This window comes from Rhamphochromis sp. 'chilingali' (assembly GCF_963969265.1).
Source record: "Rhamphochromis sp. 'chilingali' genome assembly, chromosome: 9".
In the NCBI taxonomy this organism is placed as follows: domain Eukaryota; kingdom Metazoa; phylum Chordata; class Actinopteri; order Cichliformes; family Cichlidae; genus Rhamphochromis; species Rhamphochromis sp. 'chilingali'.
Genome location: NC_137936.1, coordinates 11,652,137 through 11,666,234, shown reverse-complemented (window position 1 = coordinate 11,666,234; position 14,098 = coordinate 11,652,137). Strand labels below are relative to the sequence as shown.

At 43.2% G+C, this 14,098-nt stretch overlaps 1 protein-coding gene across 3 annotated transcripts in view; it reads left to right on the top strand.

The window, feature by feature from the left end:
- The window catches only part of slc25a26 (solute carrier family 25 member 26), a 54,980-nt gene that overhangs the window by 35,818 nt on the left and 5,064 nt on the right, over positions 1–14,098 (top strand). For 2 of the 3 annotated variants that reach the window (XM_080892614.1, XM_080892613.1), the window contains 3 exons: positions 2,178–2,247; positions 4,978–5,042; positions 9,947–10,020. In XM_080892614.1, coding sequence (XP_080748740.1) covers positions 2,178–2,247; positions 4,978–5,042; positions 9,947–10,020 — 209 coding nt within the window. The remainder of the gene's footprint in view (positions 1–2,177; positions 2,248–4,977; positions 5,043–9,946; positions 10,021–14,098) is intronic. The other variant, XM_080892615.1, reaches the window with a different exon arrangement.

Genomic DNA, 14,098 nt, shown 5'->3' with positions numbered 1-14,098 from the left:
TGAAACGGGCAGTAAGGGAGGGGGAGAGTCGGAATAGGAGAGAAACAGAGGAATCCCCCAGCGTGAGGCCTTTGATGTGGAAAACAAAATCTCCTTTTTAATCTGCCCTCTAATGAAATACACATGACATATCCTGAGCTCATCCACGGCCTCTGCCTTTGCTTCTTCCTTCTATCTTTTTCTTTGTGTTTACTTGTTTGTGTGTGCACACGTGTGCGAGAAAAAGAGTAGAATGAGTTAACATGAAACAGATTCAACTTGTGAAGGAGTGAATAGACAAAGAAAATATTAGTAATCACTCCATGCTGTTGCTCAATTGCTCTCACTGAGAAGTAATCATTACTTGCAGCACCCGAGGCAGCCCAGCTGTCCACATGTATTTTATACGCAGGCTAACCTTGCAGAGTTGGGCTCCTCGCCATTTTGCCAAAAGTGGTGAGGGCAGAAAAAGAGACATCCTCCCTTCTCATCCTGACTTTAATCTTAAAACAGAAACATCAGGTGGTTTCACTCAGTAGCCACTCTTAACTGTGAGAGTTTTTATACACAGTAAGTACTTGGAAAATACACTTATCTATATAATATAAACAATATATTCTATTGATACAATTCTGGGCTGTTTTTTGTCGGTGTAGTTCGGTCTGTAAAATTGCAACGCTAAAATAATTTTCAAATCTTTTAGGATATTTAAGGGGAAGAATAAATATAGCTCCAATCACACAAAAAATCTAGTTTAATTACATAAACTGTTGTTGCATGCAAAAGTTTCCTCATTGCTGAGTAAATATTAAAAAAAACAAAGTTAAAGATTCAACATTTCTTTGGTATTTGCAAATACTACAACAAAAAAAAGAAAAGTTTAGGGACTGTCATGGTCAGTTTTTTTAACATCTGCTTCAGAAAAAAACCTACTGAGGCTTTTTTTTGGCTGGTGAGTCACTCAGTTCTTTTGGGGGGGATTTTTATCCATTCTTACTGTATGAGATACTTGTGGGTTTTCATTTTAATTTAATTCAATTTTTTAAATGTTTATGTTGGATGTTGTGAAGTTCATGCAAGCTTTTGTGTTTAGTATCATATAGCGTTGCTAAGGCTGTTGTTGGTTATGAGTTAGCCACACCTTAATAACAACCTAATTAAGGTGTTGTTTTTTTATTTTGTTTTTGTGGGGTATTTTGCATTTGTTTCACATTCACTATATGTGGAGACGTAACAGTCACCAAAATTCCTTGACCGACTTTGAAATTTGAAAAAGAACCGCAGGCCTAGTGCCTTGGACAGTTTTACCAACAACATCAACATTTTGCATACCAATATTCAACAGAACATTTATATAAAGAAAGCTTTAATTAGTATATTGGCCACAAAATAAATAAATTATAAAGTCATTTGTCTGAGATGAACACTTGTAGAGATTTAAAGCCATTTAGCAAATATAGTGTTCTAGCAGGCTAATAACATACTGTTAGCTTAAACATTTGCTAATTAGCGCTAAATGCTAAGTACAGCTTGAGGCTGTAAGCTGTAGCACCTTTAACTGTACTTAGTATTTAGTGCTAATTAGAGGATTTAGAATCCTCCCCACTATGTGTTAGTATGTTAGTAATACCTTTATAAGCGGTTTGATTTTAAATAAAAAATTTAGAAATCAAAGACAATAGTGAAACACTTCTAACCATCTTTTCATTAAGAATAAATCTGCTACTGTGATGTTCCATGAAATATGTAAAGAAGCATTTAAGTAGGGGTTTACTGACACAGCTGCTTGGCCAGTACATTGATTTTGAGCTCCTGGTGTAAAACTACTAAAGTGTCAGTATATCCTAATATAATTTAATAATTATACTGAATATCTGAGTATGAGATGACCTGTTGTACTAAGTATATTCTCTTGCCTCCCTCTTATCCCACACCATGTCTTGGGAAACAAGTAGCATGACATCACTGGGGAGAAAAGGCAACACCAAAATAGCTGGACAGCTCATTTCCCAGCTGTGGGCTCTAAACCCCAGACCAGACCAAGGTTCACAATATGTTTTCAATGTGTCTGATAGTCCCACTAACTGCAGTCTCTCTCTCTCTCTCTCTCTCTCTCTCTCTTCCCCCATTTTCTTTCTCTTTCATCATCCTCCTCTATCTGCAACCCTCTCTCTTGACATTTCTTCTCTTTCTCCCAGACTCTGTGGTCGTCGAGGCAAGGTCACACGCTCTACTCTTGGCAGTCAGCAGTGTGCGGAGCTGTTGCAGGTGCAGGGGATTATATGCTGTGCTGGGAAAGAGGCAGAGAGGGAGGAGGGGAGGGAAAGGGGTTGGGATGGATGGATGGACGGACAGATGGATGTTAGATAGGATAGGTGAATAGATGGGCAGGAGGGCAGCACAAGTTTACCCAAAACCACATTATTGCAAGGTTTCTCAAGTGTGAGCTCTGCAGACAAATCCCATTCTCTCCTCCACCCGGGATTTGCTAAAGACGACTAAGGAGAAAATGAGAAAATGAATTCCAGTATTTTTCTTACACACAGATGGCATTAAACTGGCAGTCCTCGGTGCATTGATCCTGGATTGTTTCCACAACAGAAAAGTCACATTATCACAGTTGTCGGCTCATTCAGCCAGTGACTATTATTCCACTGCAGACTTTATTGTTCTGTCTTGATCTGGGTGAATGGGATATACAGACAACCAGAGGAAAGGACGGGAAGCATGAGATGGAGCCGTTTCTGGCCACGCGCCCCTGCACCGCTGTGACATCCTGGGCACTGGAGCCTAAGCTGCTTTAAGAAAGGGAGAAAGAGATTAGACTGTTTATTAGAACAAAATTCACAATGAGAATTTTTTTTTTTAAATAAATGAGGTACGGATGCACCTTCTTTATCCCAGATCTGGGAAATTCTTTTGGTTTGTTTTTTTACAAAGATTTTACAAAATTAAACTAAACAAAACATTTTCAGGAGGTAATACATTTTACTGCATGTTGTTTTTGTACTAGTTGTAATTAAATGTAGGGTTTCAATTCATTTGGAGAATAAATGGAACTTTGAAACACGACAGGCTTATACTAAATAGAGTTTGTAAAACTGATTCTCTGTTATCATTTTAAAGAGTTTTGCTTGTTTGTTTATTATTTGTATTTATTATAGTGACTTGTCGTACTTGGAGTTTCAGTGTAACCAGAGAGAGAAATCTCGACCCGGGGCCATTTAAAGCGGCAGCGCTGTCCTTCATGGAAGAAAATCTGCAGCAACATCTGTCTTTCCACCCAGTCTTGCATTTTTTGAGATAAAAAAATTAAAACCTGAATGTAAAGACATATTTCAGCAAAAGAACAATTCTGTAGTTCAGTCTGTGGAGCATTTATTGGACTTTTACAGCTTTCAGTCCATAACTCTTAAAATGCTACAGCATGCCAGACAGGACAGGAAGATGGAGGTTAGGTGATCTGGGGGCGTGATGCTGAGATTGAAGTGTGACTGATTTAGAGAAAACACACAACACAGCACCCTGAGGAATTGGGACGTGGCCTTTAGCCATCCCCCATCTGGGCTGTGGTCTCAGTGAAAGGAAGATTGTAGATAGAGATGCTTCAAAAGAAACAAGTGTGACAGTGGGTGTCATTTTAAAGAGGAAACCCCGTTTGGATTTATTGAAGGATTTCTGCACGAGCTGGCTTGAACCTCTTGTGCAGCTAGTAATTGTGAATGATGTCAAATTGCTGCACCTAATTCCTTGTTTCGTTAGTTCCTCATGAAATAATACAAAATCAGTGGATCAAGACTGCACTGTTCACTATATGCAAATAGTATTTGAGTATTTAAGCAGTCAGGCGGCCTGGTCATTGGTTTGAGAATATGTATTTGTAGAGAGAACAATGTGGGGTGAAGGATCGGGGGGGCAGGGTGCTGTGGGTCCAGGGTAGGAGTCAAGTTCACGTCCCTACGTGACCAAGCTGCTGTCCAAGAGGGATCCTCAAGTTTCAGTCACTTCCCCTAACATTGCGCTTCACACTCACTCTCTCTCACTCATACATAATCTGCTTGATGCTGGAAATGCTCACACATGCGTGTTTAATCATCCCAGATATCTCTATGAGTATCCTGCGTTGATTTATGGCAGCTTTCAGCCTGTGTAGACACCATCATATCAGTCACCTTCATCACCTTCACGTCCCCCACTTACCAAGTGTAGATTATTTAATTGAGCGCTAGACATGTGAGATTATTTATTGGGATGATCGTAGTAAAGCATGCCACAGTAAGACAGCTGTACTGTTTTATTCTTGAACTTATCCCCCTCCCACAGCAGAGAACAAAAGCCATCTATTATAATTAGCTATTAACTATAAACCCTAACGCGGTTTTCCTGCAGCTCCACCTCACTTACAGTCACATTGCTCCTCAGTGGCCCATATAGATATGTTTACCAAGAACAGTTGCTATGTTTGTGTCAGGGCGACACACACGTAACACACACTTTCTCAGTTATACACACTCTTCTGCTCACTGGAGGCTGCTCTATCCAGCTTCCAACTTGGAGTGTTGGGAGGGAATTTGGGGTGGAACGTCTCTATAAAGCTCACAGGAGTGAGTGTGTGTTTTAGGGGGTCTGCGTGGCTTTTTTTTGCATGCATGTGCATGTAATCAGGTGTGTGTGTGTGTTTATAGCTCAGGGGAAGACGTAGGCTGGACGAAGCTGTAGAAAAGGGGGTGCTGGGAATAGAAGCGCGTCTCTGGTTTTTGTGGTCTAATAACAGGGGAAGGTCTGGGACTTGGAATATTATGATTTTATGAACGTAATGGAGTTGAGGGCCAATAGTTCTTGTGTTTATTGCTGAATTAATACATTACTATAACTGTGGATAAGTAATTGGTCTCTTTTATGGGTTTATTTTTAATATTTAAAGTCTGTTCTGAGAGCATAGAGTAAAGGCCTCTTATGTTTTCACTTTGCTGAGCGCGTTTGTGTGTCTTTCTGTAGGTGCAGTAGCCGCGCTTGTTACCACTCCTCTTGACGTGGCAAAGACCAGGATCATGCTCGCAAAGGTATACACACTTTAAACACGGCCACACAGCACAACGCCTCCTCTGGCAGCGAATTCATAAACACTGCTGTCAGGTGATGCCTCGCAGGCGGGGAGCTGAGCGACCCCCGCAGTGGTCGTGAGCACGTTTTGACAGTGTCAGCATGCAGGACCGGAGCAGGCCGAGGTAGCGCCGGGACATTAGTGACACCTGTGTGCACATATATCACCTCACCTGGAATATGGACCATTTCGGGAACACGCTGTTTGTGCGAATGGTTAGTGTTAAGAGTGCGGACATGTTACTACTTCAGGAGAATTTCCATCCCAAGGCTGCTTGTCACTGAGAGGTGAAGCAGAGGCCCATTGTCCCTCCGGTTAACTCTCCTACTATGTCCGTCTTCCAAGGCGTCCCCCCCAAAATCCTCGTGTTCTGCGAATCCTCCTCTTCCTCCCTCTCCAAGCCACCTTTTTTCTCTTCTGGCTCGCTCTAACTGTATGTCTGGCTTCCCTCACTTTGTCCTGTGTGTGTGTGTGTGTGTGTGTGTGTGTGTGTGTGTGTGTGTGTGTGTGTGTGTTTGTGTGTATAAAGGGTAGTGAGTTCAGAGTAACCTCAATCGGCCCCCCCCACACACACACACACACACACACACACACACACACACACACACACACACACACACACACACACGCACACTTACACTGTCCTTGGAGAAGACACAGTGTTCCATTCCCACCCCGTCCTAACTAATGAGACACTGGAATTAACATAAGACTCCGACAGTCTTGATCTCTGGTGAGAAGCCGTTGGCTGTAGGTGGAACACTGTGTTACAGAAGCTTCCTGTAAACATTATCTGAAACACAGCTGCTGTAATTTAACCACCAGCAGAGGACTTGGCCTGCATCGAGTTTCAGTTATAACTTTATAAGGCCAAGTCTTTGATTCACTAAAGGCGCCACAGGTGAGAAAAGGAGAGTGAAACGAGAATGTGCTGCTATGCCGTTTAAAGCGCTTCTACTTCCTGTTTAAAGTCTGTCCACATCCACTTTACTACAAGGAGGATTAAATGTGTGCATCTCAGACTTTCATTTTTTGTAATTGAACTCAAAAAATGTAAGCTTTCATATATGCTATATTCATGACATGTAAAGTGAAATAACTTCAAGCCTTTTTTGTTTTAAATTTTAGGATGATGGCTTGCAGTTCATGACAATCAGAAACTCAATATCTCAGAAATGAGTGATTATTAATCTCCGGCTCTCTTATACAGTGTGTCTTTTGTCTTGTCTTTCTCCTCTCACGCTCAACTGGTTGTGGCGGATGGCCTCCCTGAAGCTGCTTCTGCTGGAGGGTTTCTTCCTGTTCAAAGGGAGTTTTTCCTTCCCACTGTCGCCAAGTGCTTGCTCACAGGGGCTAATCTGATCTTTAGGGTTTTTTCTGTATTATTTTAGAGTCCTTACCTTACAATATAAAGCACCTGGAGGTAACGGTTGTTGTAATTTGGTGCTGTAGAATTAATATTAATTTGAAGTGAAAAGTCTGCATGAATCGTTGGACTTCAAACACCTTGGATTCTGTGCCTCTGCATGCTTCCTCCAGACTCCAGGACCTTTGTTTTTCAGTAAAGTAAAAATGTGCTTTGATCTGAAAATAAGACTTTGGGCCGCTGAGCAGCAGTGGTTGTTGAAGCTTGTGCTTGTTCCTGCCACACTTTCCCCTTCCAGTCCACTTGCTTTTTATTCTTCAGCACAGCACTCTACTAACATCCTACACATGGAGGGTGTCAGTGATCATCATCATCATCTGGACAACGGTTAGGTCAGCAGGCTTTCCAATCGTGGCGGCGTGCACTGAACTACCTTTGAGTATAAATACTGTTGAATTGTAATTTAGTCAAACTTTAAATGAAAAATTCTAATAATTTGAGATACTGGATTTTCAATTTTCATGAACATCAATCGCTAAGCTAAGCTGCAGATTTTTTTTCTCCAGTAACCTCAAATCATTATGTTTAGGAGTTAGGAGAAAGTGATAATAATGCCAATAAATGTCTATTTATGATTAACAGTTTAAAGCTGTGATATTGAGTTTATATTCACCAACCTGGAAACAACAAATCTTTGGCATTTTTTTTTTTTTAAAATTACTGAAAACCCCCCCAGAAAAACATCATATTTAATGGCTGTGATGTATTTCCTGTCAGCCAAATTAGCAACCAGTGGTCCCGATAGTTCTTAAAGTGGTGCTGAAAATGAAACTGTAAACTATTTTTTGTGAAAATTATAAATTATTTCCTGTGACATCAGAATTTATACTGTCCCGATCAAAAGATCAAGACCACTTGAAAAACTGCAAAAAGCTATATTTTGCATGGTGGCTTCCAAGTAGAGCTTCAACATGCAACAAGAAGAAATGGGAGTGAGATACAACTTTTTTTTTTTTTAACATGCAGTTTATTGAAAACAACACTTAAACTGAAACAGGCTGTTTTACAGCTGATCACAGGTTTAGGACCACATGCATTTAAAAGGCCAAATCTGTGCAAAAATGTGGATTCATTGTCATTTTCTGTCAGGTAGTCACACTGTCATGACGTTCTGATGGCAAAGGCAAAAAAACGTTCCCTTTTTGAACGTGGTTGGGTTGAACTGCATAAGCAAGGTCTCTCGCAGCGCGCCGTCACTGCTGAGGTGGGACACAGTAAGACAGTTATTTGGAATTTCTTAAATGATCCTGGGGGTTATGGAACGAAGAAGTCAAGTGGAAGACCCAAAAAAATTTCACCAGCACTGAGCCAGAGGATCCAATTGGCTGTCAATCAAGACACCGGACGATCCTCGAGCCAAATTAAGGCCCCATAACCATCAGACGGCATCTGAAACTGAAGGGCTTCAAAAACAAATCTCCTTGAATGCCACAGAGCTGACTTTTGGACTTTGCAAGCGAGCACCAAACATGGGACAATAAAAGGTGGAAGAAAGTTTTATTCTCTGATGAGAAAAATGTAACCTTGATGGTTTCCAATGTTACTGACATGACAAGCAGAGATGTTTTCTATGTGCCACAGCGGAGGGGGCGCCATAACGGTCTGGGGTGTTTTTTCCTTCAGTGGAACAACAGAGCTTCAGGAGGTGCAGGGGCGTCAAACGGCCGCTGGCTATGTCCAGATGTTATAGAGAGCATCCCTCATGACTAAGGGCGGGTTTGGTCCTAAACTTTTGATCAGCTGTAAAACAACCTGTTCCAGTTTAAGCGTTGTTTTCAAAAAATGTTTTGTCTCACTCCCATTTTTTCTTGTTGCATGTTGAAGCTCTACTTGGAACCTTGTTAAGATCCAACTATGCAACATACATTTTCAAGTGATCTTAAACTCTCATTTTTAGGGGCTCAGGTTTGGTGTCGCTCGGTTGGCTCCTTGTGGGTGACAAGTCCAGGCAGGAGCGTTGAAGAAAGACAGACAGAGCAGGGCTCGTGTTGACTGTGGACGCTTTAGATCCGGGCTATGGGGGGAAACTGGGTGTTGGAACTTGTCACATCAGTTTTCTTCCCACAGGACACAGAATGAAAGACTGGCGTTGTACAGTATGCAGCCTAGCGCAACCGAGACCCAGGCAGGCCGACATCCAGGGCACAGCTGGAGGAGCAAAGCCCCTCCAGGACAGGACTGCCTGCAGCAGTGGCAGCGTGCCTGTTGTACCACAGAGCTGCCTCATACCTCCTATGCTGCTACCGCACAACACTGGTCTTCTTAGAGTCGGAGATTTCTGCCTGTTCATCACAGTGCTGCCATCAGTGTCATGTTTACTAATATCCACTGAAACCAACTGTGGCAAAGACAGGAGCCAGTGCAACACTTTATAGAGCAGCCGTTACTGTTCAGACTTTTCACAGGAAGCATAGTGGATGCCAGAAAACCCAGAAAAACACATCAAGAAGCACTTTTAAATCTTATATTTGGACAACAAAAAAACACGAATCGGGAGAAGAAACTCATAAACTGAGATGCATAAAGATACTTTTGTATGTCAGCATAAGTTAGACAGGGACTGTGTGTGTGTGTGTGTGTGTGTGTGTGTGTGTGTGTGTGTGTGTGTGTGTGTGTGTGTGTGTGTGTGTGTGTGTGTGTGTTTTGGACACCCTGTTCCTCCATTCCCTCGTTCCACCATTCCACAGCAGTAAAGGAAAAGAAAACTTGTCAGGCCAGAAGAGGAGGGGGCGGTGGTGGATTCATTTCTCAACCACCTGTCTCCAACAGAAACACAAGAAATAGGGGTGTTTTTCCCATTTCCGTGAAGAAAAGAAGCATGAATCCTACTCTAGATTTACAGCGGATGCTGCAGACTGTTTCCTACATGTTCAACAAGCTGCAGCATAGATCGCTGTGCGCACACCAACACACAAACTCCTCAAGCCTGTGCTCAGCTCCCTCCTGCTTATTCGAATCTCACAACTGCCTCTTCCATTTTTATCTTCCTTCCTTTTAAACTGAAGCCACCCACCATCACTTAACCCAATGTGGCCTTATCGTGCCGCTCTCATACCCGTGACGCTCCACGCTGATGGATTCAAAACTCTCTGGCCAGCTAATCCGTTTAGTATAAATAAAACGACCGGACTGGCAGGAGGAGAGGGAGACAAGGAGAACTTGTTGAGTGTGTTTTTTTGGGTGGGCAGCTGGTTGGGTGTGTTTCTGAGCGGGTGCTGGAGGTGACACCTGCGCTGACACAGCTGTCCATTAGCAGAAAGAGGGGGGAAGGGGAGGCTGGAGGAAGCTGGGCTAAGAAAGACTAAACAGGGTGTCTGTCTGAGGAGCAGGAAGCACGGGAGACAATTTATCAGTCATCGCACCTCTATTTGTGCTCTCCAGGTCCCTCTTTCTGTCTCACTCACTCACTCACTCTCCCTCTCTCTCCCTCTCTGCAGGCCGGCTCAACCACAGCGAGCGGCAACATCCCACTGGTGCTCTACGATGTGTGGAGGAGTAGGGGCATTGCAGGGTGAGTGTGTGTTTGTGTGTGTGTGTGTGTGTGTGTGTGTGTGTGTGTGTGTGTGTGTGTATCTTGATTTTGGTGAAACATTCAAAGACCCTTGTGATTGTTTAAAACCAAACAGCCTCTTTACACAAACCATTTTATCCCAGGCCACTTTAGAAAGCTCGTATTTTACATGATTTGATTTAACCTGGCTCCCGATCCCTCGCGTAATCAAGTTTGATAGAGCGGTTCCTCCAGGGAGCGTGAATTTACAGCCACGGCTGAAAAATGAGCTGTATAAAAGCTTTTCCTGACGACTTGCTGCAGCGCCTTATTGATTAAGGTGTTACGAGGGGCCAAGTGAAAGGGTTTATTTAAGTGTTTTGATGTGTTTATGATGCGCACTGGACAAAAGGCCAGGTCTAATGGGGTCCACAGAGGGCCGCCAGCACTAAAACAAACCCTCAGTCCCGGTGAGTAATAGGCCTGCTTGTGTACAGGCTGCCATCGCTTAATCGGGATGCACCCCGGCGTAGTGCTCGCAGCAGATTTGGTTTGGGGCTGGGCCAAACGCTAGTAGGATAATGCTCTCCACCCTCCCTGACTCGCAAACACACGCACACACAGGCAAATTTTGTGTTTGTTTTTAGCAGACACAGTCCTGGAATCCAATCAGAGCCAAGGGTGATTCCCTAAAAACCTCTTTCAAACATTGATAACACTCTGGGCATCATTTTTAATAAAGATCACGTCTGAGACTTGATTAAATCTCAGTGAGCTGATAGTTGGCAGGCCCCCGTGGAAAAACCCTAACTACAAGTCCCACTGTCCCTGCTGGAGCACAGGAGAACTGTTTACAGCCTCCAACTCTTCAGCACATGGAAATCTTTTTTTTGTCTCCCTCTTCTTCTCCTTCTACTCATTGTATCATCATCCTGGGCTTAGCTGTGTCTCAGCTGCACCCAGAGAACAAGGACCATGAGCTTAAAATGACAAACACTTTTTTTTTTCTCCTTCATGATGCGATGTAACCAGAGAAGGTGAAGAATGAGAACAAAGAGAGTAGCTAAGAGACACATTAAATGCAGAAACAAAGGAGAGTGTTTAAAAAGTTTTTTTTAAGTACAAAGGGAGGAATGGGGGGGTCTGTTTTGGCCCGGTGGCCCGGTGGTTGCACTGGTGCATGCCTGATACAGATTGCTGGGGCTTTAAAGCTGTAATTATGGTAATAGGCCCAATTGCTGTGTAGTGAAGCTCTAAAGTGCTTCCATGTGTGTGCCATGCCCCAGAGAGCCCGGGTTAGGAGAGAGCAGTGCAGCTCACTGGCCTACCCCACTAACCTGCAGGATAACCAAACACGGCTATGAGTCATGTCAAAATAAACACTAATGGGCAACATGTCCTTGAGGCTCTCTGATTGGCTCCTTGTGCAAACCAGAATAGAAGAAAAGCAAATAAGTAACACGCTCTCACCTCACACACAGAAACCTGTGGTAAAGTGCAATTGTACTTTACTGTTATTGGTCCTGCAACACAGCATGAACGGAGTCGTGCTGTGTTGCAGGAAACAGTAAAGCTGTGCTGCAAAGACACAATGATGAGCAGCTGTCCGCCCATCATTTAAGCCTGTCCCTGTTTTTGTCTCGTAAATATCTCGAGGACTCCAGAACATTCTTGCTTTAGATAGGATTTCTGGGAAAAGGTGTCTGTCTTCTTCTTTTGGAGTCAAACTTTTCTTAGGCGCTGCGCTGAGGAAACACAGAAGTGATTAAATAGCATTTTACAGACTGTTGTTTCCTTCTGCAACAAGTGGGGAGAAACCATGTTTACTAGAATGCCATGTTAATTCAGCCTGTAGCACAGGTGTTGACTACAGAGGGAGTTATTTCCAAGGATTTATCAAATACATGTAGCGCTCTGTCTTCCAGAATTCCTCAGCCACGTCTCAAACTTGTTAGTTCTCACGAGAACTGAACAGTATTAAAGAAAATGTCACTTATTCTTTTTCTTTCTTTTTTTTATAGTTTTGGACTCACACAACACAGAAAGTGCTTGTTAGAGGCTCAGTGGTTTGTGCTATTTGTTCAGATGAAAAATGTCCACCATCACTGCAGTTATAGTTATATAACAGATAAAGATAACACAGAGGAAACAGGGTGACTACAGATGAGTAATTTGTTTTCCAGACACTGATTATTTAGTGTTTTTTAAGGGAAAGTGTGCTCGAGTCTGTTTTTGTCTCTGCAGCTATCGTCCACTTTTCTACACCCACTCCCTGCTAGAAGGACATAAAAAAGATTGATTTTCCTCAGATTTGTTGAAGACCCAAACATGTTAGAGTCGGTCCTCTTTCCTCTTAAATTTATCCTTTCAAAGAGTTTCCGAGGACGGCTATTTTTATTTTATTTTTTTCATGGAACGCATTCTGTCTGCCAGAAATTTGCTTTCAGATACATTTGAAGATTTCTCCCTCGCTCTCTTCTTAAGCAGCACCGGCATATTTCTTCACCGCAACCAAAACATTTTGCGTGAGCTCACGGCGGTTCCTCCATACTGTCCTGCCGAGCTTTGAAACTATATTTAGCCCGGTTCCTCGGGAGAGGCGATTGGCCGACAATAGGGGGATGACGGCTCTCTGTGAATGGCCAGGCCGTGATGTCGAGGAGTCCCAGGGGGAATATTTGAGCTCCGGCTCTGCTCTGACGTCCACAGGTGGGCCTGATCCCAGACAGGAAATGTAACGGCAGCAGAGAGCTGAGACAAAACATGAGCGCTGAGTTTAAAATTAGTTCATTCCTCGCAGCGCGGCTATCGGACCATCACATGATGGAGAAGGTTGAGTGGAATACACAGGGATCTGTGTTGTCATTAGGCGCTCCACCTGCCCTCTGTTACTTCTGTCAGTGGGTTTTGATTAGCTTTGGATTGTATTTGATATCAGGGTGTAAGCAATGCACAGCCTGCGACTTTTGTTTCAGCAGATGGTGATAGATAGCCGTGCCGAGATGGAAAGAGCACGTCGAAGGGCAGGGCAACAGCCTCTGACTAATGTCCCGTGTTTATTTGCAGCAGTTCGGTTCATGCTTGGATAAACACACTTGTATAAGGTCTCTCACACTTCCAACTTCCTCTCGGTTTCACACACTTATCAAAGCCAGCCATGCAAAGCTAAGCCGTCTGTTGAGACCGGGCGACCTAGGCCTGGAGCATTCTTAAAGGTGGAGTCGTGTGAATGGTTGGGATGTTTGGAAGATCCCTGGCATGCTTGGACACTTGTATAACTTTACAACGGACAACGTGAAAATATCATAAGTAGGAAGTCTGTCATGGCCTCTGATCTCAAATTTCTCAAAAGAGCTGCACTTAACTATGTGTGTGTGTCCAGAAATAGAAGCTTCATGTAGGGCACTGAAAGGAAGATGACAGAGCTTACACAGAGACTGTTGTAGGAAGATCTTCTGTTCCACTTGAACATGCAGGGCCGATGGTTAGGCACAGTAGAGCTTTGAGCTAAATGCTAACATCAGTATAGTAAATGCACAGCGGAGCGCCGCAGTAGCTGTGTCATTAATACAGCTTTTTTTTTTCCTCTAATAGTGAGTAATAGCAAATCTTGGACTGGGTGGCTCTGCAGCAGAAGCTGGTGTGAAGTTCTGAAATGTGATATGGAAAATAATCTGCATACTTTACCTCTCAGTTGCTAGCTGGAAGTCCTGTTTTAATTTCTTCTCTATGAAAACCTGAAACCTTAAAAATGTGATGCCTAAGCACAAAACCGGCCTGGTCAGGTTGCCCAGAAGTTGTCAGCTCTTCAGAATTATTTTCTTTCTCTTTTGATTTGTGCGTGTGTGTGATGTATTTGCATTCAAGAAGCATTTTTAAGGCTGATGAAAACCAAATTAAACTTTGCAATATTTCAAAAGTTTCTCTAGAAATGAAAGTGGACAGAAACACAAGTGCCAACACACCCACACGGATGATGAATGGAGACAGACATGTTGCATGCGTCGACAGTTTTGTTTTTTTCAATACTTCTCATCTGGCTTGGACTGGGCCAGACCTTGTGAGCGTGGGGGCGTATTGGCAGACAGAAGGTGTTGGT